At 41.3% G+C, this 24970-nt stretch overlaps 1 protein-coding gene and 1 long non-coding RNA gene across 2 annotated transcripts in view; one reads left to right on the forward strand and one right to left on the reverse strand.

Annotated features, from left to right (window-relative positions):
- LOC146973791 (uncharacterized) overlaps positions 1 to 24970 on the reverse strand; it is a 134558-nt gene that overhangs the window by 76490 nt on the left and 33098 nt on the right. The gene's annotated exons all lie outside the window — the stretch shown is intronic.
- Positions 4383 to 13340, forward strand: btbd3b (BTB (POZ) domain containing 3b). Its single transcript, XM_085800723.1, has 4 exons — positions 4383 to 7013; positions 8192 to 8282; positions 10218 to 10336; positions 10974 to 13340. The coding sequence occupies exons 1-4, from the start codon at positions 6703 to 6705 to the stop codon at positions 12004 to 12006; spliced, it is 1554 nt and encodes a 517-aa protein (XP_085656849.1). The 5' UTR covers positions 4383 to 6702; the 3' UTR covers positions 12007 to 13340.

Here is a 24970-nt window from a genome sequence, read left to right on the forward strand (position 1 = left end):
GACAGCGTCTGTAGAGCTTCATGCAGTGTCCTCTACCCTGGATGTATGAGCACTAACTGAAGCACCCAGCTCTATATTGTAGATAATCCTTATGCCAAGTCAGAAGCACTTGTCTGTTTTTCAGTGCAAGGTTGTGTAAATACTACATTTTGTATGGCATCATTTTTCAATCATGGCCACTGTGCCTTCTGTTATTTCTGATCTTTTTATTCTCTCTCTCATTTGATGAAATTCAAAAATTTGTAATTCAAAATTTGCTTTGATGATCACAGGTAAACTTGTTTCAGGTACTAACTTATGTTGCACTGAGGTAAACTTTTCAATGTATTTTCAACGTAGTCCAGCTAAACTCTATGTTTTTAATTATACACCAAATACTCTATAGTTCAACTAAAAAAAATACACAATTATTGTCAGATTTCAAATCATTTTCTCACAGGGGTACATGCAGGGTTTTGATGTACAGTATACTGTAAACATGGAGTGAGAGGGTTAAGTAACATGAGGTGTGTAGGCACACACAGACAAAGACCAGGTTCAGACAATAACTCCCACAGTTAATGGTCTAAATAAGCCCCTCTACCACAAAAGAATGCTTTAGGAGGGCACCTAACTATACTCCAAACAAATAAACTGATTTAACCGCAGTGCAGAGTATGTAATGCGCTCGCAAAGACCACATCACATCACACGCAAAACATCTAATCACACTAAAAATTATGGCTATCAACTTCTATCCGACAGCAGAGAGAGGGCGAAGAGTGAGCCGCGGTAGAAAGTGTGTGGGAGTCGGCATGTGAACATGTGGTGGGCCGGGGATTGGAAGGTCTTCTCTACACTGTCATTACCGTGTCCACGCACTCAGCGGCACACACAAGCGCACATACACATAAGTACTGTACAGTATACACAGCTGCAGGATAGACAGGTGGAGCCGTACATGTTTAGACAGACTGATGCTGTATGTGTGGGGTACTGTAAATGTGCCTCCATTAAAATGGCTGCTCTTGTGCATGTAATCCAGAGAGGCTTGTGACTCCTTCAGCCATCCTACACTCTCTGGCTTTGCGGCACTCTCTGGGGCAAGCAGAATTACCGCCATACATCTTCTGACTGTGACAGACTGATTGTGAGGCGAAGGAGAGGCTATCATCTCATCTGTGTCGGACCATTCATTGGACATTGACGTTATTTTAAACAAAATACATGACTGATTTTTCTAATTAAATGTTTATCTTGACATTGTTAAATCTTTTCATTCCTGTCAAATCTTGACGAGGTCTTTATATGACCGACGGTAAATCTGAGATGACTGCTGCTGTGACGGTTCTTGTAAACATGCGATGAAGCAAACAGACACAGTCCAGTGTCAGACAGAGTGTCTGGCTAAACCACAAGTTTCGGTTTCTTAAACGCATTAACTTGCATACAGGCATTTAGTTCCGCAAACACATGCATACACGCACAAATGTCACACTGTTCCTGTGTATGAGTGCCGGCTTTCTCCCAGACCCCGCTGACTAACGGTTCTCTTTTTCAGGAGTTCTAAGCCCCGTCTCTGGGCAGACGCCATCACTTCCGCCCCTTCCACCTGTCAGGTGCCCTTGCCTGCTTTAATGGTGACAGAGGAGGAGTGTGTGTGTATATGTGTGTGGGTGTGTGTGTGTCTGCCTTGTAGGGGAGGTTGGGGTTGAGGGAGGGGGGGGGGGGTCCATGGGGTGGGGTGTCGGGGTGTACACTGGACGAGCTGCTGGATCGTGTCCCTGCCTCCATGTGCCAGGGCTGCATCACAGTTCATTTCCCATCCTCCTCTCTCCACCGCTGTGCTCAGCCAAGCCTCTCAGCAGGTGTCTCTCTGCACAAGAGTTCTGCCACTACACAGCGCCGCATCTCTGTGCTAAAACTAGGAAAAGGCGAGCAGACATCTCCACAACATAACTACTGTACAGACTTTCAAATTCAAATTGATGTTTTTGCAGGTCACTGTGGTGGGAACAGGCCAGTCAGAGCAATGTCTGAAAGCCACTCAAAGTCTGTTTTTTGAATTCTGTTAAGAGACTACAATGTTATTATCTAATAATTTATGAATGAAATGAACCATCATGCAGTCATGTTGGAATTGATTGTGTTGTCTTTGCATACAATATTTAGGCTACTTAATGGAAACTGCTTCAGCTCACTGACAAAAATGAGTACTGTATGTGCTGATGCAAACAACGCAGATGAGGAGTAACTTGATTTATTTGAGGTAACTGACAATTTCTACTTTTTCCACCTTTTCTGACTCATATTATTTCGCTGCGAGTGCAGTAACTTCTTAAAAAGATGAAGGTGTCCTGGTAAATCTACTTTGAAGATAAAGGCGCTGCACTGAGTACTGTCATCAAGAAGCAATCAACAAAGGCACAGGTGGATTTCTGCTGCTTTTTAACTTCACCTTTTGAAGTTAATACACTGAGGCTGGAGAAATTGCCAAGCCCCGAAATACGAGGGAAACATTTTAACTGCGTTCCATGTACAAAATGATCTAATACCTAAGTGTTCACGGTTTTGGCTTTATTATCACAAAAATCATTAAAAATGACATTTGAGATATGTTGAGCATTAACTATATCAAAACAGTTAGTGGATATTTCTTTCATTTTTGTAAACACTCTCATCAGCTTACATGAGTACATTTTTTTACTATTATTTACTATACACAACCACATAGTGATGGTGCTTTGTCTACCATAATGCTGATTTTTGTGCTACTACTGTCGTGCTAATGTTTTCCTTTTCTATGAAAATGTGTGACTGCATGATGACAGTGCGAGACAAAGGTGATGTTGACGCTGTGACAACACCATCATTACTTCCTCCTCTCGCTCCCTACCTCCGAATGTGTGAATAACAAGATTACATTTTCTGCTGATGAATGGAGAGAAAATGCAATTAAAGAAAGCAGGAAGCCATTTAGGGTAATATAGAATGGCATCCTATTTATCATATTGCCTGCTAGACCACGATGCCAGATAAATCACAAAACTGTTGGTTTAACATATGTACTCTGTCAGTAGTTATCAGTGTTGCTTTTTAAACAAAACCACACAGTTTAGTGATTAGCAGGGACACTGAGTGGCTGTAAAATAGAGAAAAGTCTTTTTTACATTTCTAAATTAAGACTACTTATGGTTCACTGTAATATAAATAATTCTTAAAGCTGCAGAGTAATATTAGGGCTTCTCTTATACTATTATTGTTTTTGTGTCTGAATACTACATTTCTATCCCGCTGTTGCTTGTGGATGTGGTTACCAAGGTAACATCTCTAGTGGCCTGCAATTTGAGAGTATGGTGCCCTGTAATGTTGCCTCCATGTTACCATAGCAAATGTCTCTGTTCTACAGCACACACACTGTATGAAGAAGCTTAGTGTGCTAATGCTCCTCAGTGCAGCAAACACTAAGACAGTTAATTAGGGTTTATGGAAAAATCAATATTGTGACGGTTCAAGGAAGTCTTTCTAAATTTACCTCATTCTGCTCTTTTTGTCAGTTTGATTTTCAATCATAAAGTAATGATATAATACAGAAATAAATTGTCATCATTACTGTTAACAGCAGAAATTGTGCTACTCAATTTAGAGGCATAAAATGGTAGTTGTGATATTAAAGTACAAGTGTGTTGTGTGTTCTTCAGCTCAGATTAAGCTCTTCATATCTACACAGGAAGCTGGTCTTCTTCCAAAGGGCTGCACATCCATGTTTCTACACCAGCAAATGGCTCTGGAGATGATCTTTAGTGTTACCTGAGGGCTACCACACACTCCTAAACTTTTTAACCATCAACACTAAAAAATGAAATCATTCCAGTACCTGTCATCACTATATATTTGTGATGATATATTTTAAGTTTTGACACAATAGAATATTCATGTGCCATGGCATGGCCAGCCCAACCACAGGTAAAGGATTGTCACACTCTGAAACCCAATGCACTTTTTCAACTGCTAGACACTCTAGGTGCATGGGTACTAGGGCTGGGACGATATGCTTTTCTCCCGATTCAATTCTTCTACGATTTTTTGGATGGCAATTCTATTTAAATTGCGATTCTACGATATTGCAGATCCTCTCGATTTTTAGTCTGCATTTTTAACATTTATCTGCACACAAATACTGTAGGAGCCTATAAATGAACATACTCCATTATAAAGTGAACTTAAACCCTTTTCAAAACCTGTACTCTCTCTATGTAAAAAAGGCTAACAAATGCACATTGCACAATATTTAAAAAAAAAAGAAAAAAAAATCGATTTTTGAAAAATAAATCGATTTAAAAATCGTCAAAAAAGATATCGCGATATTTATGTGAATTGATTTTTTCTCCCACCCCTAATGGGTACAGTGCTGGTGTGCATTGAGGCCAGCCAGGGCATTATGGAGATGGATGATTAGGCAGCTACAACAGTAACAGTAGAATAGTGCAAGTGGATTAACGGCAGAAGGAGAGGAGCCTACCCGTTCCCTCATGACCATGATCATGTGGAGTTTTCAAATGGATTGATGGGAAGTGCAGACAAGAGACCGGCAGTGACATAAAGGCAAGTGCATGGAAGGAACGTCTACCAGTAGCGGCGTGACGGGAGCACTTATGGGGTAGATGTGGTGGAAGTCTGGGGTATGCTTTGCTGGCAGCTAAATAGACGGAGCCGTCAAGCAGCTTATCTTTTTTTTCAGAGCTCTGACTCCAGGCGGTGGATATCATCCCTCAACTGTGAGTTAGCAAGTTTGCAGTCCACATGGAGACAGCTGGTTGTCAGTCCAAGTGTAACTCATAAAACAACACATAAAGTAATCGAAGGCCCGGTAAAGGAACTATGTTAACGGTTAAAAGCTAAAAAGATCAGAGGCCAAACAAAACACTAGGAATGGTCATTAATAGAGATCAAAGTGAAATACAGCAGATTTCACATTAATATTTCATCCTGCAATGTTAGACAGTAGACTAAGGTGGGCCACGATCGAGGCAGGAAGGTTGTAACTTTTTTGTTGTGACATCACAGACTTACAGAAGAGTCTTGTTTCTAAATATAGTCCGTCTACATTTGTCCATGGACTTTGATATTTTCAACATTTATATAACACCCTGACATGTGTTATAATTCAAAAAGACAAGGAAATCCCACCATCTACAACATGGGACCTTTAAGAATACCGGGTGTGCAGAGGCCATAACAGACAAGAGGAGGAAGGGAACTGTATGCATTATACATTGTGCAAAGACAGCATTACATTTATAGCCCCATGTTTTCTTCTGAAGAAATGACTTAACAAGTAAACTTACAGTAGGTACAACCACATTCTTAGTTGATGGAAGGTGGTTTGCTTTTCAAAAGGAAGTCTTTGAGAAAAAGTGGATGGTATTACACAGCAGTTTTTATGAATTTGAAATGCAAAAATCTGGATGTTAATTCAAAAGAGAAATATTTAAAGAGACAGGAATATCAGCAATATGCTATGTTATTAAATTCTAGCAGTATAAAAAAACTGCTTGTGTATTGTGTATATGATGTTAATTTTGATGAGGAATTGCATCTAAAAATGTTTTTGAGCAAAACTGTTTAGAGGTCAGTAGCCCAATCAAGGCAGCAAAGAACAATGAATTGCAAATGCAACTGTTTGTATACATTTATGCAAAGCTCATTAAAAAGAAGTATGACTGTGAGAAGATGCACGGATTAGGCAAATTCTGCCCTTAAAAAGAGTATGTGCATTTGCATTGCCCTTTTGAATTACAGCATGCAGTCTGTGTTTGCTGTAGTGCAAAGTTAATGCTGTAGTTTGAGGTAAAGCAAAGAGAGCAAGGGAAATGGTAGAGGAGTATATCATTCTTATGGAGCGTGGCTGTCACTTTAATTGAGACGTTGACTATTGCATATTCAAGTAGTGTGCTGCACTAGGCTGCATTAGCCAATCATAACTGCTGCGCGTTGCCATTGGCTGAGCTCCCGGAGAGAGCTGTGTACTGTGCTGTGAGGGTGGGGGTGGGGGGGGGTTCTCTATCTCCTCTGCTCTCTCCCATTCAACCTCTGTAGTCAGCAGAACGAGTAGCTGAGCGGAGCAACACAGCATCCACGGCCACAGCATCCTGCAGATGACTCCGCTCCATGGAGGAGAGGGAGGGGGAAAAAAAGAACAAGTGCTGGAGAGAAAGAGGTAGATCCACAGATGAAGAGAGACTGAGAGAAGCACAGTGGGAGTAAGAGTGGGAAATGAAAGGAATTGAGTAAATACCGCTGCCCGCCTGAGGACCACTGCAGCTGTACTAAATCTGGGGCTGTCAGGCCAACCCTCAGCAGAGCAGTGAGTGAGAGAGGCAAGGGAGCAGAAGAGAAAAAGAAGTGATTTGAAAAGCTGATCGCATCACTCTGGACAAGCAGGAATGGGAACCCCAGGAGCCTCTATGTCAGCAGATCAAACTTCACACAGGAAAAGTGCCTTCAGATCACCGGTCTGAACCTGCCAATTTAGAAGAGTGAAGAAAGCAGGCAAAGAGAGAGAGTTATTCTGTTAGTTCCCAAAAGGAGAAGCCTCATTCAGGACCTGAGTTCAGTTCAAGTCACTGCTCAAGTCCCCCCTCGGTCTTCCCTCGCACCTGCCTCCTCCTGGTGAATGTCTTCTCTGCATGCACTCCCACTGCTCGGCAGTTGAAAACACTCATGGTCGATGCCAAGGGAAGGAACATGAAATGTCTGACTTTCTTCTTAATGCTCCCCGAGTCAGTGAAAAGCAAGTCAAGTAAAAGCTCCAAGAAAGGGAATGCCAGTGGCAGCTCCAAGCTGCCCCCAGTCTGTTATGAGATAATCACTCTGAGGAGCAAGAAGAAGAAGAAGATGGCAGCGGATATTTTTCCCACCAAAAAGCCGGCATCCACCACCACAGTACAACTGTACCAGCAGCAGAACCTCAACAACAACAACACTATACAGAACTGTAACTGGCAGGGACTCTACTCCACTATAAGAGAAAGGTAGGTACAGCCAGCAATACACTGCACGCAGTAGAAATCATTATTGTTGATCCCAACAGGTTTTATCAATATCTCATTTCGGAGGGAGATGGAAATGAAATTGTGTTTTGAAAAAATCCCAGTTCAAGTTTAAGTTCAAATGGAATTTGCAATTTTCTAAACAGGACCCCTATTGAGTTCAAAGATGTATCACAAAATGCTTTGTCCACCTGATTACTGTCTGAGGTCTTTGTGTGTGTTTGTCCTTGGTTACTTTTGGAGACAAATTTCTGACTAAAGACCAATTTTGAATTTTGGGTCAAGTGAGGCGGGTTAGTTAAGTGGTGGTTAGGGTAAGTTTCAGGACATTAATATGTCTGTGTAATGTTCCTGAAAGCGACTTATGACAACTTGTAAGAGTGTGTTTGAGTGTGAGAGTGTGTGAGTGTGAGTGTGAGTGTGAGTGAGAGTGTGCGTGTGTATGGGTGGTTCTCTCTGCCCTGCCCCAAATCTGCTGGGGGTATCTCTGTTTACAGCATCTCCTGCTCCTGCAGACTTTGTCGCTCTGACATAACAGAGGGCGGACAGGCTGAGGCTGCTCTGTACTAAAAGCTAAATATTTACCTTGGCCTATCAGTAAAAGACCCCAGCTGTCCCCAGCGAAATGTGTTCTTTCTGACCAGGCTTTGTTGTCTCTCCAGAACATCATGGGGCTGTTTACCCACCCCTGTGACATGTTCCACTACTCAATAATATATGAACACAGCTTCATTGTTGGTCCCATTCCTTCACAGTGGGGATTTTCCATTCAGATCATTGTTTCATGTGTCTTTCTTTATAAAGATACAATGAGTTTAAACAGAAAACTGGTTTGGCTATGAATTCCATGAGTGTGCTATATAATACTTTGAAACTAATAGACAGTCTTCAGCCTTGATCAGACAAGTTATCAAATCAAAAAAGAAAAGTAAAAAATACATACAAGTTAGTATTTGTACTTGAACTCCTGCTAAAGAGTCTGACATATAATTGGTATGAGTCTTGTTATTTACACAAAACACATGAAAGTGAATGAATGTGAATTGATGCACCTTTAATCCCACTCCAATACCTTCAAGATATGCCTTTTCTGTCTAATTTTCTTCTTCTACAGAGTAAAATTGATTTTCTACTGTTTTTGTGTTTCTTTCCCTTCATAGAAATTCAGTAATGTTCAACAATGAGCTGATGGCAGATGTGCACTTTGTTGTGGGTCAGCCAGGGAGGACCCAGCGGCTGCCAGGACACAGAGTAAGAAATTTCATCAACCAGTGAAATCACAGTAGCAGGGAGGAAATTAACAAACAAGCAATTCACCAGCCAGGGCCATTGTTGTTCATATCATATCAGCATAAAAATTATCTTCCTCATTGCCAGCAGTAATGGGACTGAAATCCTTTGTGCTCCACTCTCACTTCCGCACCATGTGTCTTTTCGAGACAGTCCTCAATTATTTATGTAAATGAGGCTGAAAGATAGAGTCAGAGTGAACGAAGGAGGAAGGGATATCCTCTTCAGCAGTCATATCACACAGGATGGATCGTCTTTGTCTCTACTTTAGCTCGGCTTAAAAAAAAAAAACTCTCTGCAATTACTCAACCTTTAATCAAACTCATCCAAAAGAATACGCTTACAATGATAAAGCACAGAGCACGATTCATTCAACTCTGTATCTCATACCCCCTGAATACTTTTGTACACATTTTCTTGATTAGCTTTTGAATTTTTGAATGATGCTACAGTACAATGAACCAACCATAAATAGCTTTGATTGTTATAATTGGGCCCATATTCAGACTGTTTATCCCAACAGTAACCTGCAGTTTGACATCCTCTGACTTCTCTGGTGTGCCCACTGTCTGAACTCATTGCTCTTTCAGCATGTTTACATAAATGATTGATTGATTGAGGTTTATAGTTGCCTAGACCATGTGACTCATCTAAAAGAACACCATGATGTTGGCTCTATTTGAATAGGATTTTAACATTCACATTGTATGTGATAAGTGGTTTTATAGCCATAGCTTTGGCTCAGCTATCTATTCCATATCTACACTGTCAGATGAACCCTGTATGGGTAATCTTTTTTGGTCTTTTTATGGGGCCCGAATGTATTATCTGTAATTGGTAACTGCAGTGCACTTTGTGCATTTATAGAATGCAGTTATGGAAGGACATTGTGGATCACTTGACTGCACTCTATGCTGAGACATTATGCCGATAGGATATAATGACGTTCAGCACAGTAATCCTTCTTGTGTCCATTTGGCAGGAAGTCAGATAACAAAGTTAGATCTCTCCAAGATGGAGGATGCAACCAGCAGCTAAAAACAGTAATCCATGTGAACATGTATTAAAAAATAACAATGTGTCAAGAGGAGGGACTAATCTTATTCTAATAAGCATTATACAAACATACTAGTCTCTAAATCCACATCAAAGAGGAAGTGTGCTTCAACCAACCTCTATAAAAAAAAGAAACAAGAATTTCTGTGCAAAACAATAACATCATTGTTTTAGGAAACACATGTCTGCAAGCTTTACTTTAGAATAGATTCACTTAATCACCTAAGAGAAAAGTCTAGGTGCCTTTTTTGGGAAAATTTATACCGCCCACATACCCACCTACACATACTTGGTACGCACACACGCATTATGATTCACAGTTTTGTAAAAAAAAAAAAAAAAAAAAAAAAATGCTTATTACCAAAATTATTAGTGGCCTTATGTTACATCTGATTTCATCATAAGTTCAGATAAGTCATTAATTTCAGTAAATTGAACTCGTGTTGCACTCTGTTCAGTTGCTTTATTAAGATTTTGTTTTTTGTGTGTGTTTTTATCAGAGGCAATCTTGTTCATTAGAAATCAGCCTCCCTGTCTTCAGGGGAAACAGTAACTGGCTGAGCACTGCTCATTACACTGTGTGAGAAATTCAACAGGGTCAATCTCTCCAGTGATTACAATTGAAGCATAGTTCAATATTCACAAAGTGATTTGTGTTTTCATGTAAAGAGAAAAAGCCACATGTGCACTAATTAGACTTTGTGTAATTCCCATTTTAAATAATATTGTTCCATTTTGTTACCACGTGTCATGTGGTTTCCACTGAAAACACAGAAACCATGGCATGTTTTCTTTTCCCTTTTCCCTCTGTCACTTTGCTTTCTCTTCTTCTTCCAACAGTATGTTTTGGCTGTTGGCAGCTCAGTGTTCCACGCCATGTTTTATGGTGAACTGGCTGAAAACAACGACGAAATCCATATTCCAGATGTGGAACCAGCAGCTTTCCTGGCAATGCTGAAGTAAGGCTTGTTCTCAATCTAAACTCTGAAACATCCTCTGTTAACTGGCCTTTTTCTTGTATCTTATGATGCCTCCTTTAAACAAATAATTTCATCTTCGTACATAACTGCTATATGATAACATTGCTCCGTGTCTATGACCGACACATCGAGGACAAAACTGTTCTGCACTTATCCTGTTGTACAATGGAACTGAAATGAGTTTTTCTTCTATCTCGGAGACAGACTCTATATCTGTCTATTTTCATCACGTTATACATTACTTCATGCTGAATCAGTTCATATTGTTCTCTACCTCCTCCTTCCTGTTCCTCCATCGTTTTTATATATGTATGAGTTTTGTTTGTTTTTTTGCATCCTTGCAGGCAAGCTGCAGTAGGTGGGAGACGAGGGTGTTGGAAGAATATTATTTTGTTGTCCAGTTTGATTAGTATTCACTCTGCCTCAAGTCCCATCTCATTGTCTGCCAACATGGTTTTGAACAGATGTGAGAATTCATGCAGTTTTACTCACACATTACTCAGTTTCAACCATAGTCATCAAATTAAATCATATCATCATATCAAACATGTGTTCACCATGTCACTTCTTCTGGTGTTAGAACTGTTGTCTGAAAGTTGCATTTTTATGTCCACAGGTATATTTACTGTGATGAAATTGACTTGAGTGCTGACACAGTGTTGGCGACTCTATATGCTGCCAAGAAGTACATTGTGCCTCACCTGGCACGTGCCTGCGTCAACTTCCTGGAGACCAGCCTGAGCGCCAAAAACGCCTGCGTGTTACTCTCCCAGAGCTGCCTATTCGAGGAGCCGGAGCTGACACAGCGCTGCTGGGAAGTGATTGATGCCCAGGCCGAGCTGGCGTTACGCTCGGAGGGCTTCTGTGACATCGACGCGCAGACCCTGGAGAGTATCCTACAGCGAGAGACACTCAATGCTAAAGAGATAGTGGTATTTGAGGCGGCGCTCAGCTGGGCTGAGGCTGAGTGTCAGAGACAGGAGCTAACCTCTTCGACTGACAACAAGCGTAAGGTTTTGGGCAAGGCCATGTACCTGATACGCATCCCTACGATGGCTCTGGATGATTTTGCCAATGGAGCAGCCCAGTCGGGCGTGTTGACGCTAAATGAGACCAATGACATCTTCCTGTGGTACACAGCAGCCAAGAAACCTGAGCTGCAGTTTGTCAGCCAGGCCAGGAAAGGCCTAGCACCCCAACGTTGCCACAGATTCCAGTCGTGTGCCTACAGAAGCAATCAGTGGCGCTATCGGGGCCGCTGTGACAGTATACAGTTTGCAGTGGATAAAAGAGTTTTCATTGCAGGGTTTGGACTGTACGGCTCGAGCTGTGGCTCAGCAGAGTACAGCGCCAAGATTGAGTTAAAACGTCAAGGAGTACTGCTGGGACAAAACCTTAACAAGTACTTCTCTGATGGTTCCAGCAACACCTTTCCAGTGTGGTTTGAGTATCCAGTCCAGATCGAGCCTGATACATTCTACACTGCCAGCGTGGTTCTGGATGGAAGCGAGCTCAGCTACTTTGGACAGGAAGGCATGACAGAGGTGCAGTGTGGGAAAGTGACATTTCAGTTCCAGTGCTCCTCAGACAGCACTAACGGCACGGGGGTGCAGGGGGGACAGATTCCTGAGCTCATCTTCTACGCTTGACAAGCCCTGTGCACATATTTGACTGATTTTCAATGCACTTACGGAAAATAAAAAAATATCACTCTGTGAATAATGTTACTTTCTGTTATTTATTTTTGTCACTACTGTGCAAAAAAATTGAAAATTCGGACCAGTGAAAGGGTCTCGTGTGGTTTTGATATTAGTAAAAAAGTCCACTTGAAAATCATCAGATCTATTTCAAGATAATAGATTGTGAAAATATGTGGATGAGCAAAATACTAAAAAATATCTCACACTAGATGTGCCTGTATATATGAATATATGTAAATTCTAAAATGTATATGAACCACAATTGTGGCCAATGCTGGCCACAAAGATATCTTATATGATGAATATGCTACAGTATGTTTATTATGTCTATGCTTGCATAGAATGCACATTTAGAGCAGCAATACTTCACATTCTATATTGAGCATTTCCTGTCAGGACCATCGGCATCATAAGTAAAAAAAAAAAAAGAAGCTGTATGATACTCAAAGCAACATTTCAAGCTATTATTACAGTCAAAAACACTGTTTGTCCTATTGTAGTGTGTAAATCCCATCAAGCATTCGTATTTGAGTGGTTTCAATTGAATCTGCAGCTTTTTGATACTTTGAATCTAGTAACGGGGCACTTAGAGAGGGCTTTAGGGGTCTTAGATTAGGAAGCACTAAATATAATGAGACACACAACCCCTTCAGTATCTCCCTGTAGCATGTTGCTCTGCACATACACACATCTCAGTCACTCCAGTGAGGTACCCTTTAGATCAGTGTCATTATGTTTACAGTGAAAAGTAACTTTAAGTGATCACCATTCACCACTACAGGGTGGAGTGAAAGGCTTCTTGGCTTTCTCTTGGATTCTGTCTGCATTGCAGTACTGACGTGTGCAACTAAATGTTCTTGCATCTTGGTTTTGTTTACAGCGAAAAGATCAACGATTGGTTCAGTGTTAGAAGCTGTTTACCTTTTAGACATTTACTTCCTTGTTTAAAACCCTGTGCACTCTGAACTACTGGGCACTCCCTCCCAATGTGATCATACAGTATCAGTATTTGCAGAGGCATAATGTTTATGCTACAGAATTGCACTGATGTTGATTTGTAATTGAATTTTGTTTTTTCTTGTTACTTTTTATGAGTCAGATATTTTTTATTTAATGTGCTACTGAATATTCTTTCTGGTGTAGGATAAACATCCACAGGCTTGTCTGCCGACGACAATAGATGGGAAAACTGGTGTTCATGTCCTGTGTTTACGTGCTACAGTGCTGGGAGACCAACGAATGTGTATGATTGTTGATGATGCAAATAAACAAAGCAAATGGTACATATTGCTCGTGTACACCATCTGTAGAGAACAGCACCATCACATGATACACACTCTGACTCAAATTTAGAGATGGGGACAGATGATGCCCTTCGGCACTGCAGTGAGTTACAGTGCCAAGGAGAGCTGTCTGCAGTTTGATGATCCCTGTCTTGATGCCACTTACACACCCTGCTTTTTGTCTGTCAAACTCCTAACTCTTTCTGCGTCCCACTGAGCTGTGCAACACTATGCTTCCCCCTCCCTAATGAGAATTTTAATAGCCCACAACTCTCGAGTATGACTTTTTGATGTGTAACCTCAACCACCTTGAATTTTTTTAACAGACAGTAATCGTAAAGCATGACTCCTTGACATGGCCATCACATGTTTTCAAGTTTCAGGAGACAGAGAGAGAATGATATTACAATCTCAAATGTCTAAAGTAAACCCTGAAGTGTTGAATTCCCAGAATCCCACACTGTCTGTTTGACCCATGGTCGATCTCGATGCGTCTGTCTGCTGATAAGACAGCGAGTCTCTAAAGAGGATTTCAACTCCTGCTCATATCTTTGTCTTGCAGACATCTTTTAGAAGTTGTGCGCTTGTGTTGTGGTGGATGAAGTTAAAAATTCCAGTCACTGATACAATTGCCCACACACTGACAAAACAATGAATTACGAAAGACATTTTATAGATTTCCGAGTGCAACTTTATCCGAGTGGCTGATGTGCTGTGAAACCCAAAAACAAGGGGAGTCATTTACCGAATCTCAAGACAAATCATATCTGCTCATGAACTGTATGTTGAAAAAGATAATCACTCCTGGGAGCTTATGGCAGGTACTTGATTACCAAGGCACTCAATAATGCCGAGACCAAGTTTGACATCGCCAATGAGCATGAAGCCCTTGATGAATTGAACTCAATATGTTGGGGGACTTAGAGCTTCAACACGATTTTTCATGATTGTGGCGCTAATGTTGTAAGCAAGATCATTAATTGCACTGGAGGCAGCAGGGGACTAGAATGTGCCAGGAGTCAGAAGCAGGCCTGCTTTCCACACACACACGCTCACACGTTTTCGTTTTGCTGATGTAAGGAAGCAAAACTACAATGCACGTACGGCTCAGATACAGTGAGAGGTAAAAGGATGATACTCTTTGCCTCATTTTGTTCTCAGAAAACAATTCCTATTCATGTCTATTGAACTGACATTTTAGTGGTCTCGGTCACAGTCAGTTCACAAAGCAGGAGGATTGCCAGAGGCTACCAGCTCACTGCCAGAACCATAGCGGGAACAGCTCTGCTCTTCATGGAGCACATTACCAAAAAAGCACTGCTGAATCAATACCAAGGCTTCAATCGTCAGACGAGCTGGAAGCTCTAATTACTTGTTATTGCAAAAAAGTATTTGTCTTCCAAAACCCTCTAAGATACAAATCTATCATTGACCTATTATGTGATGAGGCTATATATTTATGAAATTAAAAAAAAAAAATACAGTGTTTTCATTGAGTGCTGAGAAGTTATTGTGGGAAACCATTTTAATTGAATAAATCAAATGCAATTACATTCTACAGGGCCAAGAATAAAATGCATGATGAGGCATCTAAATTATGATTAGTTTGTCACAGAAGGGAACATAAAGAGAAACCATGTATTACTAATGAGGAGTCGTCCAGATACCAAATGTAAATGATAAATATCTCCTGCAATTTTTAGGATTGCTCACTCACATATACAGTTATGGAATCCTGTATGAAATTTAGCACTGAAATTATAATATATAATTCAAAGTGTTTACACACGTACATCTGTTTATCCGAGTATAGAGGAAGAGACATGTAATATTCATAATCATAAAAGCAGCTGTAAACTCTTGACAGACAAACTTTGGAATAAACATATGATTTAGTGTTGGAAAGGAAAAGAGCTGAGACTGATTTGGTGGATACTGACTCAGACTGGGTGCATGTTGTGCAGGAGAATCACATTGAGGTTTTAATTACTGTTCAATAAGAATTAAGGATGAAAAGATTCAGTCTGACTTGAGGGAGGACTGTGGATTACCACTGATCAACATTCTTAATGCTCTCTAAGATTGATTGTTGAGGTGCACAGAAGTGTGTGAACAGACCAAGAGGCCTTCAGTATTTCAAAGGGAAGGTGTTGGTGAACATACTGCACACACAATCACAGGACTGACGAGTTATAATAAAGTGTTGCAGGATTTAAAGGGATGGAAATGTCTCCTAATTTCAGGCAACTAAAAAAGACCACAGTCACAACTACAAGTGGAAAAAAATAGAGGAAACTCATTCTGTTTTTACCATTTTAAACATCAGTCTGCTCACTGCAGGCAATCACATACTCACTCAACATCCTGATTATTTCCATCCAAGCAAAATGTCAATGAATTAATAATGGCCAAAGAGAGGAGGGAAACACAGCTGTGGGTTTAAAGAATTCATCAAAGAAAATAATTTAAAAATATGTTTTTTAATTCAATAAATCTCACAGGAAATCTCAAAGCCCCATTCCCCCCAATCTCCCCTTAAACCATGTGTTTTCTCTAAAGGTTTACATGGATCTGTACAAGAGTCCTGAGAGCACAGGTTATATTACATAGTGCACTGGTGCTTCATAAGTGCAAAACTGCCCAGTAAGTGTTATGGGTGCATCTGGCAAGGGCTGCTGAAGGTTAAAATGAATTGCTGTAATCCAGACAGATGTACGGGTGTCTGAGCCCCCCCACTATTCTTATGGCAGTAACCTCAGCCTACTGGCAGCCAGTCAAGCAGGAACAAGGCAGCGGGTGAGAGGAGAATGGAAAGGGGGAGGCATGAGGTATAAGCGGCAAGCCTGGCCTGACTAACATGCAGGTGACGCCGTCATTCCCTCGATAATTATCACACTGATTATTAGTGGACAGCCAAAGTAGCAATTAATCACATGAGAGTTTGGCAAAAGGTCACAAGGTTCAGATGCAAGGTGCAGGTGGAGGCAAGGAGAAGACAGGAGTGTGACTGATAACAGTGACCCTCCTCTCTCTGTCTTCCCCATTTCCCAAACCCTGCGGTGCTAAAGACCTGCAAAATCTAAAGGTTATTATTTCAAATAATCTCCTATCTCAGAGCCGTTGCCTCCAGACGCATGCAGTTGGGACGCTCCGCGGGATCAAGCCTGCGATTGTGTCTCATTTATCTATTTATTTATTCATTGCTACCAGGCAGAACTAAATCGTTTCAACAGGCTGGGGCATCGAGAGGCCAGCTTTTATGTTAGATTAGCCTGTTTATAGCGATGTCGCTCGGCTCCAGATGGATCAATATGGCTGGGATTTCTGGAGGTAAGCGCTCCGAGTATCAGGTGAATTATGATTGCTGAAAAGAGAGGAAATACGCTTTGGGTGGACAATGGGATGCTGCAGAGCCTATTCAAAGCAGCCAAAACACAGACAACACAGTGACAGAGCATCAGGCACAAAGTGGAAGTAAATTATATTACCTTCCAACGGTGCAGAGGTAAATGCCCTGTTTACATAATTGTGTTTTTGTCCTATGAAATACAATCCCAGAAGGTATGTGAATGCAGCTCTCGGGCAAAAAGTAGTTCTTTCACACACTCTGAAAACTGAATCTGATGGTGATGCATTATGCTAATCAAGCTATTTATTCGCACAACTGTGGTCTCGTATACCTGTCACCCACAGCCATTACGGCAAGGCTTGATCAAAACCTTGAATGTTGGCAGCTTCCCACAGAGAGAGGTGATGAGGGCTGAGCATGCTACTTTTTGTATATACTCCAGAGCCCCTATTCATACTGAAGCATGTCCTCTAAGGCAGCTCCATGGCTTTGATAGTATGGAGTGAGAGGTCCCTTCTCTCCCCAGGGTCTGATATAATGAGAGAGAGCTTACTAAACATGATCTGCGGCTCTCTCTCAAATATGCTACTTGAAACAGCTCGAGCCTGAAACAGTACAACAAACAGCACTGATTCATTTGTACACATGCTCTAGCTCACTCCCACTCTCTCTCTTTCACTCCCTCTTGGAGCTATATAGGTGTGGGGGGCGAGGGGGGCAGGGGCTAATGTGTTTTAATGTGTGATAGAGAATGATACAGAGATGGAGCAAGAGAGGCAGAGTGGTACAGGAGTCTAGGTTTGTGTTCATTCACTCAGAACTCCAACACAGAGAAAACAGCGACCTGGGTTATAAACAAAGAAAATATGACGTGGCAGATTTTAAATGATTGCATTCATGGTTTGCATTTGTTCAAATGTGAATAGCAATGTACTGTATTCTTATTGTCTGAATGTGGCACGGCTTTACAGCGCCATTTCTCCCATTCAGTCATTATCTCCTGAAGGATCTTATCACATGGCAGCAGGGACGTCAACAGAGACATTATACTGGCAACAAGGTGTTTCTTTTGTCAAACAAATCAGAAATATCAACTAGACTGAGAGTCAGCTAAATTTAACAATGCTACAGGAATGCATCTCCTGTCAATGAATACACATCTACAAGAGTGAATTTTATTTGCTGAATGCCCAGTTTCTAAGTGACCAAACATTTTTCCCACACGAGCAATTTGTGTCTGAATTATTGCAAGCAGTTTAATAACACTTATGGCAGTGATAGTGCTCCTGTCTGACTTCTTGTATGAGCTGTATATGAGCCTGCTTTTCTGGCCTAATTTAGGAAGTGGAGCGCTGTCTCCTGTTCCTCTGCCCTTTATTTTATGTCCTGCTTTACCACAAGGGAAAACCAGTTACTGTTTCTAAAAGTCCACACAATTAGCTCTTGTTCAAAAAGCATTACCTCCGCAGTTCAGTGTCCAAAAGCATACTGTAGAAGCTAGAGTCACGCAGTTCATTATAACTTTGAAGCACAGGCTCCATGTTCAATCAAAGAGGGATGGAGAGTAATACACCTGCATTCACAGCAGATCCACACTTCTTCAATCTGTCTGCACAAACATCCCCACAGCTGCACGATCCAGGCCTAATTGTCAAGCTGATGATGAATCCGATGTTGGCGGAGCAAAGAATCTTTTCTCATCTTACCATTAACTCAGATAATTAGCCACAGCTGCCTCAACTGTCAGAAAGAAAACCGGTTTCCTCGTTGTTCTAAAATGTCAGAAGCTCTTTATGTTGAATCAGATAAAGGGAAACACCAGTCAGGGTTTAAAATGTGCAGTAACATCAAATGGTTGCGCTTTTTACGATTGCACAATCAAATATAAGACAGATAACTTGTGTATTTGGCAGGTGAGGGTGGGAATTCAATGTTCTGCACCTTTAGATCATTTCAAAGATTTATAACAGCTGCCATCTGACCTAACTAAAACTCTTTCTGCCTATGCTTTTTTTGAGGCGAGCCACACACCATTCCCTCACTGCCCTCAATAATGGCCTCAATTTAAGCTTTACTGTGCCTTACCTTCCCCTTATTTTCGTTTCCCTTTGAGATACCAAAGCTGTTCTCGCTCTGAGCTGCTGGAAATAATCACAGGACATGAGATGAATAAAAGGGTTGTGTTTTGTGGAAGTTTTCAGGGTTTGACTTGAATTCCCGTGCAGCTCTAACTCGCGTATTAAAACATGCGTACAGAGAAAAGCCAGGTGACAGTTCTGATAAAGGCAGCCGCCTGTACTGCAGGTCCTATATAAATAATGAAATTATGTGTAAATGATAGATAAAAAGAGCATCATATATATATTCATATATATATCTATGTATATATGAAGCCCCCACCACCCCCCAATAAGAACTGCTGTCTGTTTGATTTGCAGGTAATGTGTGTTTATATTGGCAGGCAGTCATATGTGCAGGAGAAGACGAAGCTTCATAAGTTTTTTCATATGTTTATAAATAATGGAGAATACCACACTATTAGATGATTGGCAATGTGTAGGCAAATGTCATCTCAGTGGCATTTCCACTGAACCCATGATGCTGCCACGTATATCAGATAGTAGTCGATGGATGACAGGTAAAATAATGTAATAATAGAATCATGTTTGGAAAACCACAACATAAAATCAATTTTAAAATTTCTGCTATGATATATTTCAGACTTTGACTATGAAAAAATCTGGGCTTGATGAATTTGCTGCCGACATATTAAGCTTTTAATTTTAATATGATAATTTGTTTGTGTTAAGCAATAGACAGAGAACAAAACAGGATGAATCCTTTGGATTCTCTGACAGATAACTTGTGCTGTGGAAGATCTTGACCACCCCGAGGCAAGACAGCATCAGCAGAGAGATGTAATATCAACCAACCAGTAATGCATCCTATTCCAACATATTTTCTTTAGCTATCAATCATTATGATGTCACCCAAGGCAGCACTTAAGGAAACAGAGCAAGAGCAGAACATTTGCAAGCGCCCACTACTAAAGCACAAGTCAGACTGCAATTCTTGCAGAATTAGTATTCATGAATAAAGGTGGAACAATAGAAAGTAGTTAAATATGCTCAAAATGTGCAAGGTCAGGAAATGTGCACTGGTACAATAAGCAAGATACTGTGTGAATAATTAATATCTTTCATCATCAAGTACCAACAGTGTATGGGTTCACTGGAAAGCCACATCCAGTAGTCTCTCCTCTCACTTACATCTCCACAATATTCTCAGTTCACTAGAAGAAAAAATTGGTTTGAATGCGAGGGTTACCGGCACTGATCACCCCCCCTCCTCCATCCCTCCCCTTAGCATCTCTCTGCCCATCCCTCTATTGCATCAAGGAGGCACATAAAATATCAAAAGGCCAAGTACGTCAGAGCTCAACAAGATTGGAGTGGAGGGGATTTTCCGCCAGTGTGCAGAGCTGCACCTCCAGCAACACTCATGACCGTGGGGAGGAGGAGCAGCAGCTGGAATTCCATTTCTCAATGATGAAATTCTTTTCATCATGCCTCTTTTGCATAACAAAAGGTGCATAAAAAGCATTATATATAGCAATGTGTAACTGTAAACCACCACAAGAAGGCTGTCTTCCCAACACAGCTCTCTGATTTCCAGGAATAGAAGCAAACTCTGCCATTGCCTTGGATAGGCTAAAAATATCACCTCCCACCACCATCTCAACATGACATGTGTGCACGAGTCACTAACCATACATTTAATGTGATTAGAGCGCTCATGTAATTTCAAAAGTAATTTACCCAACGACTGCAATATGTGGGGATTGGAGATTCCTGATGTTATTCATTCCAATTTGAATACATCCTCTTAAATTGCTATATCATTATAGTCTCGTGAAGCAATGACTTGTTTCTTTCGACCCCACACAGTTCAGTGGAGCACACAATGGAGATGTAGGTCTGCAATATTTAATCAGAGGTGTATTATGCTGATAAACGGGATGGGATGAGAAGAAGGGCCATTACAGCTGAGGAGCCATGCCAGGTGTCACTCTAATTTAATCGAGCCGCTAAAGACAAAGAGGCGGCCTGAGGGAAACCTCTCAATAACAGGCCTGACTGGAGATGACAAGTGGCACAGTAACCTGTGATTGAAGGGACAGACAGGAGGCTTCGGGGCAGCTAGACTCGGTGGATTAAGGAGCTCCAACACAAACTGTGTTTTTTTTTTCCTGAATTACTCTAAATTAGAAATAAAAATTTCAGAGTAACAGATTTGCACTTGAAAAATGTATCAAGCAAGACGATGCAGATTTGTTATTCCCTCTGAAATTAGCACATGCAGTGTCACAGCTTCTGAACAAAGAGAGGAGGCAGTTTGTTTTCATGATAAACATTAGGGCTGTGGGAGGCAGAGCATATGTGCCGGCTTCACTCGGCTCTTGATAAAAAGGAGGCATTTCACTTTCTTTGTGCCATATTGGATTTGTCTGTGCCTGAACCAACTGTGATCAATAGCTTTAGATGTTTCTCTATCTGCAGCTGTGTATCATTACTATTTAGATCAAACTAATCCCTGATAAGGTCTGAACAGATCAGAGGAGCCCTGGAAACAATAGTCTTGGCAAGCAGCAGATAAAGCAACTCAGGCTCAAAGTTTCGATGCCAACACTGCCAAGGCTTCAGTGGGCACTGCAGCTAAATATATCCTGATGGGAGAGGGGTCGGCTGATCTTGAAAAATCACTGGGCACCGGTGGGAATGAATGTGGACACAGGCAGATGCATTACATAAATTATGCTTAAGCAGTGCTATCCAAGTCATTCAGATATTCAATACAGCACTTCAGGACCTCAAGAAGATTTGCAGGATTAGAGGTTGTAAGCCAGGCCAGCTCGATATATTGATCCCCCCCTCACTGAGAGCTGCATTCAATTTCCCAACAATTAGATGCACCTGAAGGTTAATATGGTGCGTTGTTAATCTGTTGTGTGCTGTGTTGTTTAAAACTAACCCTCTCTCTGTCTTTTCCTGTTTGTTTGTTTTTTTCCTGCATATGCTGGCAACACTCTGTTTGGCTGAAAGGCTCAGATCTCTGCCAGGGCACTTTCCATACCAGTTTCACAGAGGTCATTTAGTAATTACAAATGCCATGATACTAATGTATTAGAGGAGAGGCTTCCTCACAGAGCACTGTAGGTAAGTACTCTAGATCATTTCTAGGCAACATTACTGGCCTGAGTAAATTAGGTTGGCCCTCACTGTGACCTTGTAACCACACTAACTCCTCCCACGACCGCAGTATGTTTTTAATAGGGATGCCTATTATACCCAGTGGCAATTTTGTTCCCATCCGTTCCTGCTGGCAGATTTCATATTCTGAGGATGTTGCGGGACTTACAGCCATGTGAGAATGAAATTTCTCTCATGGGATCTGGAGGATATTTCCCTGGTTTGGCATAGACTGGGCTCTAAGAAAGTAGAAATGACAGCAATATTACATGGTTGAAATGAAACCCCCATAATGTTATCCATTTTTATTCATAAGAAGCTATGACATGCCTCTCATTGGTTTCTGTATATGAATGCAGAGCGGTGGAGGGGATTTTGTAGCAATTTTGTAGCAATTCTCAGTGATAAATCACGGACAACTGAGAGTTATGGGGTCAACAGAAATATAAAGTGATAGCGTGTCTGTGAATGTGTTGCACGCATGGCTCGATAGACGGCTCACATGTGTTCTTTTTATACAACTATAGCCACAGCCAACCCAATGAATTCATACATCCTAATCTCTGCTAAAAGTGAGCGGCGGAGCGAGGAAGGGGGCTGATACTGACCAACTAGGAGGGAGATTAGCTCCAGAGGATTTTGCTGCCGTCTGCTATTTTAGGGGGAAAGTAATGGCAACTGAAAAGGAAAACAATGACTCCAGATCTGGCATAAAAGCAGCTGAAGCGGATGTGGTGGGGAAAAAGCCTTCATTCAATACCCTTCCAGGTGAAAAGGTAAGATAATGCTTGTAGTTACTGTCAAAAAATGCAGTGGTCTATAATTCTCCTTCTGGGTACATTATTACCTTTAAACCTTACTTTTCCATCAAATAGCCCCTTTTCTTCAAAGCTGATATTTCAAGCAGTTGGGACTAATAGAGTGCAATAATTGACTTTTAAAACCGTTCGAGCACAGTAAAAGGGTTTCACACAGAAGCCACGCAGAGGCCACAGTCATCTGGTGTTTCTGTGCTAGTTGGGAAATAATGAAGAAATCAGGCCTGATGGAAATATATGATAATAGTAATCTTTTTTTTTTGTTCTTAAAAGCCATGTTATTACAATTACTACTATTCATACTCTCTTGTTCTGCTCAAAAACACACCTTCAGCAGTCACTCTGTGTTCAGTGTTTCTCATCCAGAAGTGACAGTACTGCTAACTGGTACAGCTGGTGTTCATGCCCCCCTCCCCCAGAACAACATTAACCTCCACTCCAATCCCAGTGAAAAGGTGACAGTAAATCCAAATCACTCGTCCGCCCTCCCTGCCAGGTTTCAGTCATTTTCGCCTGCACCATCGTCCCCTCAGCACCATCATAGTTGTCACCTCTGCTACAGCTGATTCTGCAAAACTGAGAAATGAGATAGGGTGAGGGTGCTTTTACTGCGTGTGTGTGTGTGTGTGTGGTAGTATTCTACGATGTGAGTATATTGCTGCAGATTTTACAAACTCAAATGTCTCTAATCACTCAATATTTCAATAAGATTGATCCTACCGCTTTGCCATTTAAAGGCCGCTGCCCTCACTGATGACTGATAATCCATGAGGTAGTCAATGACTCATACAGAGAAGTGTAAATCCTACAGTACGTGAATGTATGACATCTATATTTTCCCTCAAGGATACTGATTCACACTGTATCCTGCTGTAGCTGACGTCACACTGCCATTTTTTAAGGAGCACAGTGCATGTGAGAGGTCCCCTCAGGGAAATATCTGCTGCAGCATACGTTTGTCCATGTGCATCAGGGGCTGCTAGGAAGAGCAAGGGCAGATAAAAGTGAGCTCTATATGTGTGTATTGCAGGAGCTACAATGCAGATATCCCTTACCTTCAATTATACCCCGAAGAACCACTAATTTAAACCATTAATTCAGACTCACACTGTTCTCAGAATGCCTCCATTTTCTCATCCCCTCGCACAATTTCCCTGCTTTCCCTGCTGGTGGCGGATGTAGAAGCAGTTGGGGGGTACTGCCTCAGTAATTGGAGAAACCTTCTGAAACATGCAGATGAAGCAGGAGAGGAGTGAAAAGTGGAAAAGGAAAACGGACCAGATTCCTAATTACCCACCCCATTCCTCCGATTTCCTCTTTCTTGCTCTGACAGGGTTAGAGTCCTCCAGTGGATGCTCCTTATACTTTCCATGCTGGCCTCAGCATAATTAGGCAAACTGTACAGGGTTGAACTGGGTTTGATGCTGACATAAAGGCCTGAGTGAGGAGGGGGTTCAGAGGAAAGCTGGGGCTTTGATGAGAAGGTTAAGAGCACTGTCAGCACACTCACTCTTAACACATGTTACAATGAAACATCCTGTCAGCTGACACACAAGCTGCCTTACACGGAACTTGAACACAATTGTAAATAAAATGTATATATGCAGCATGCACAGAATATGATCTGAAACATCAAATACATTTTTTTTTTTTGCATTAAAAGACGTGATGGGAATCAAAGGCCAGTGCTGTTCAGTGCATTTTTAAAATGGGGGGAAAGAAAAGGCAAACCCAAATAGCAACTAGGCATCTGAAATAATATTACTCCTCTGCAATGAAAGAGAGCCATTTCAATGAGGTGACATTCATTTCCTTTCAGGTGGTGAGAGGAGGATGAGATAGGCTGTCTGCTTTTAATATATCTAACCGTGTCAGAGCCCCTGGTAGCACACAGCAGAGGCAGACACATAGAGAGATATACTGTCGGCGACTGTACTTTATGTTTATGCAAATGGCTGCAATTTCTGCGCTGCACTTTGAAAACTACAATGTGGATAAATATCACATTTTGGGTCAGATGATTGTGTTTCTGTATAGTGTGTTTTGGCCGTTTGTGCGCTCGTCATAGTGCGTAGAAAATCTACTCATGCATACAGAATCAGACTGAATGTTAAATTCAGGATGTAAATTCTCTTTTGCCTTATGAGACAAGCAGCGTGTACAAGCTGTCGCTGCAATACAGTGAGTCAGGAGCAAAGACTGTACAGTATATAA

The sequence above is a fragment of the Trachurus japonicus genome, chromosome 15 (assembly GCF_045865225.1).
Source record: "Trachurus japonicus isolate A0001 chromosome 15, Traja_1.0".
In the NCBI taxonomy this organism is placed as follows: Eukaryota; Metazoa; Chordata; class Actinopteri; order Carangiformes; family Carangidae; genus Trachurus; species Trachurus japonicus.

What these genes read in the sequence shown, in the direction of transcription:
- btbd3b (XM_085800723.1), top strand. Translation starts at nt 6,703, where the DNA reads ATGGTCGATGCCAAGGGAAGGAACATGAAATGTCTGACTTTCTTCTTA. An exon ending in TACTCCACTATAAGAGAAAG is followed by an intron (nt 7,014 to 8,191) that starts GTAGGTACAGCC and finishes TTCCCTTCATAG; the next exon opens with AAATTCAGTAATGTTCAACA. An exon ending in AGCGGCTGCCAGGACACAGA is followed by an intron (nt 8,283 to 10,217) that starts GTAAGAAATTTC and finishes TTCTTCCAACAG; the next exon opens with TATGTTTTGGCTGTTGGCAG.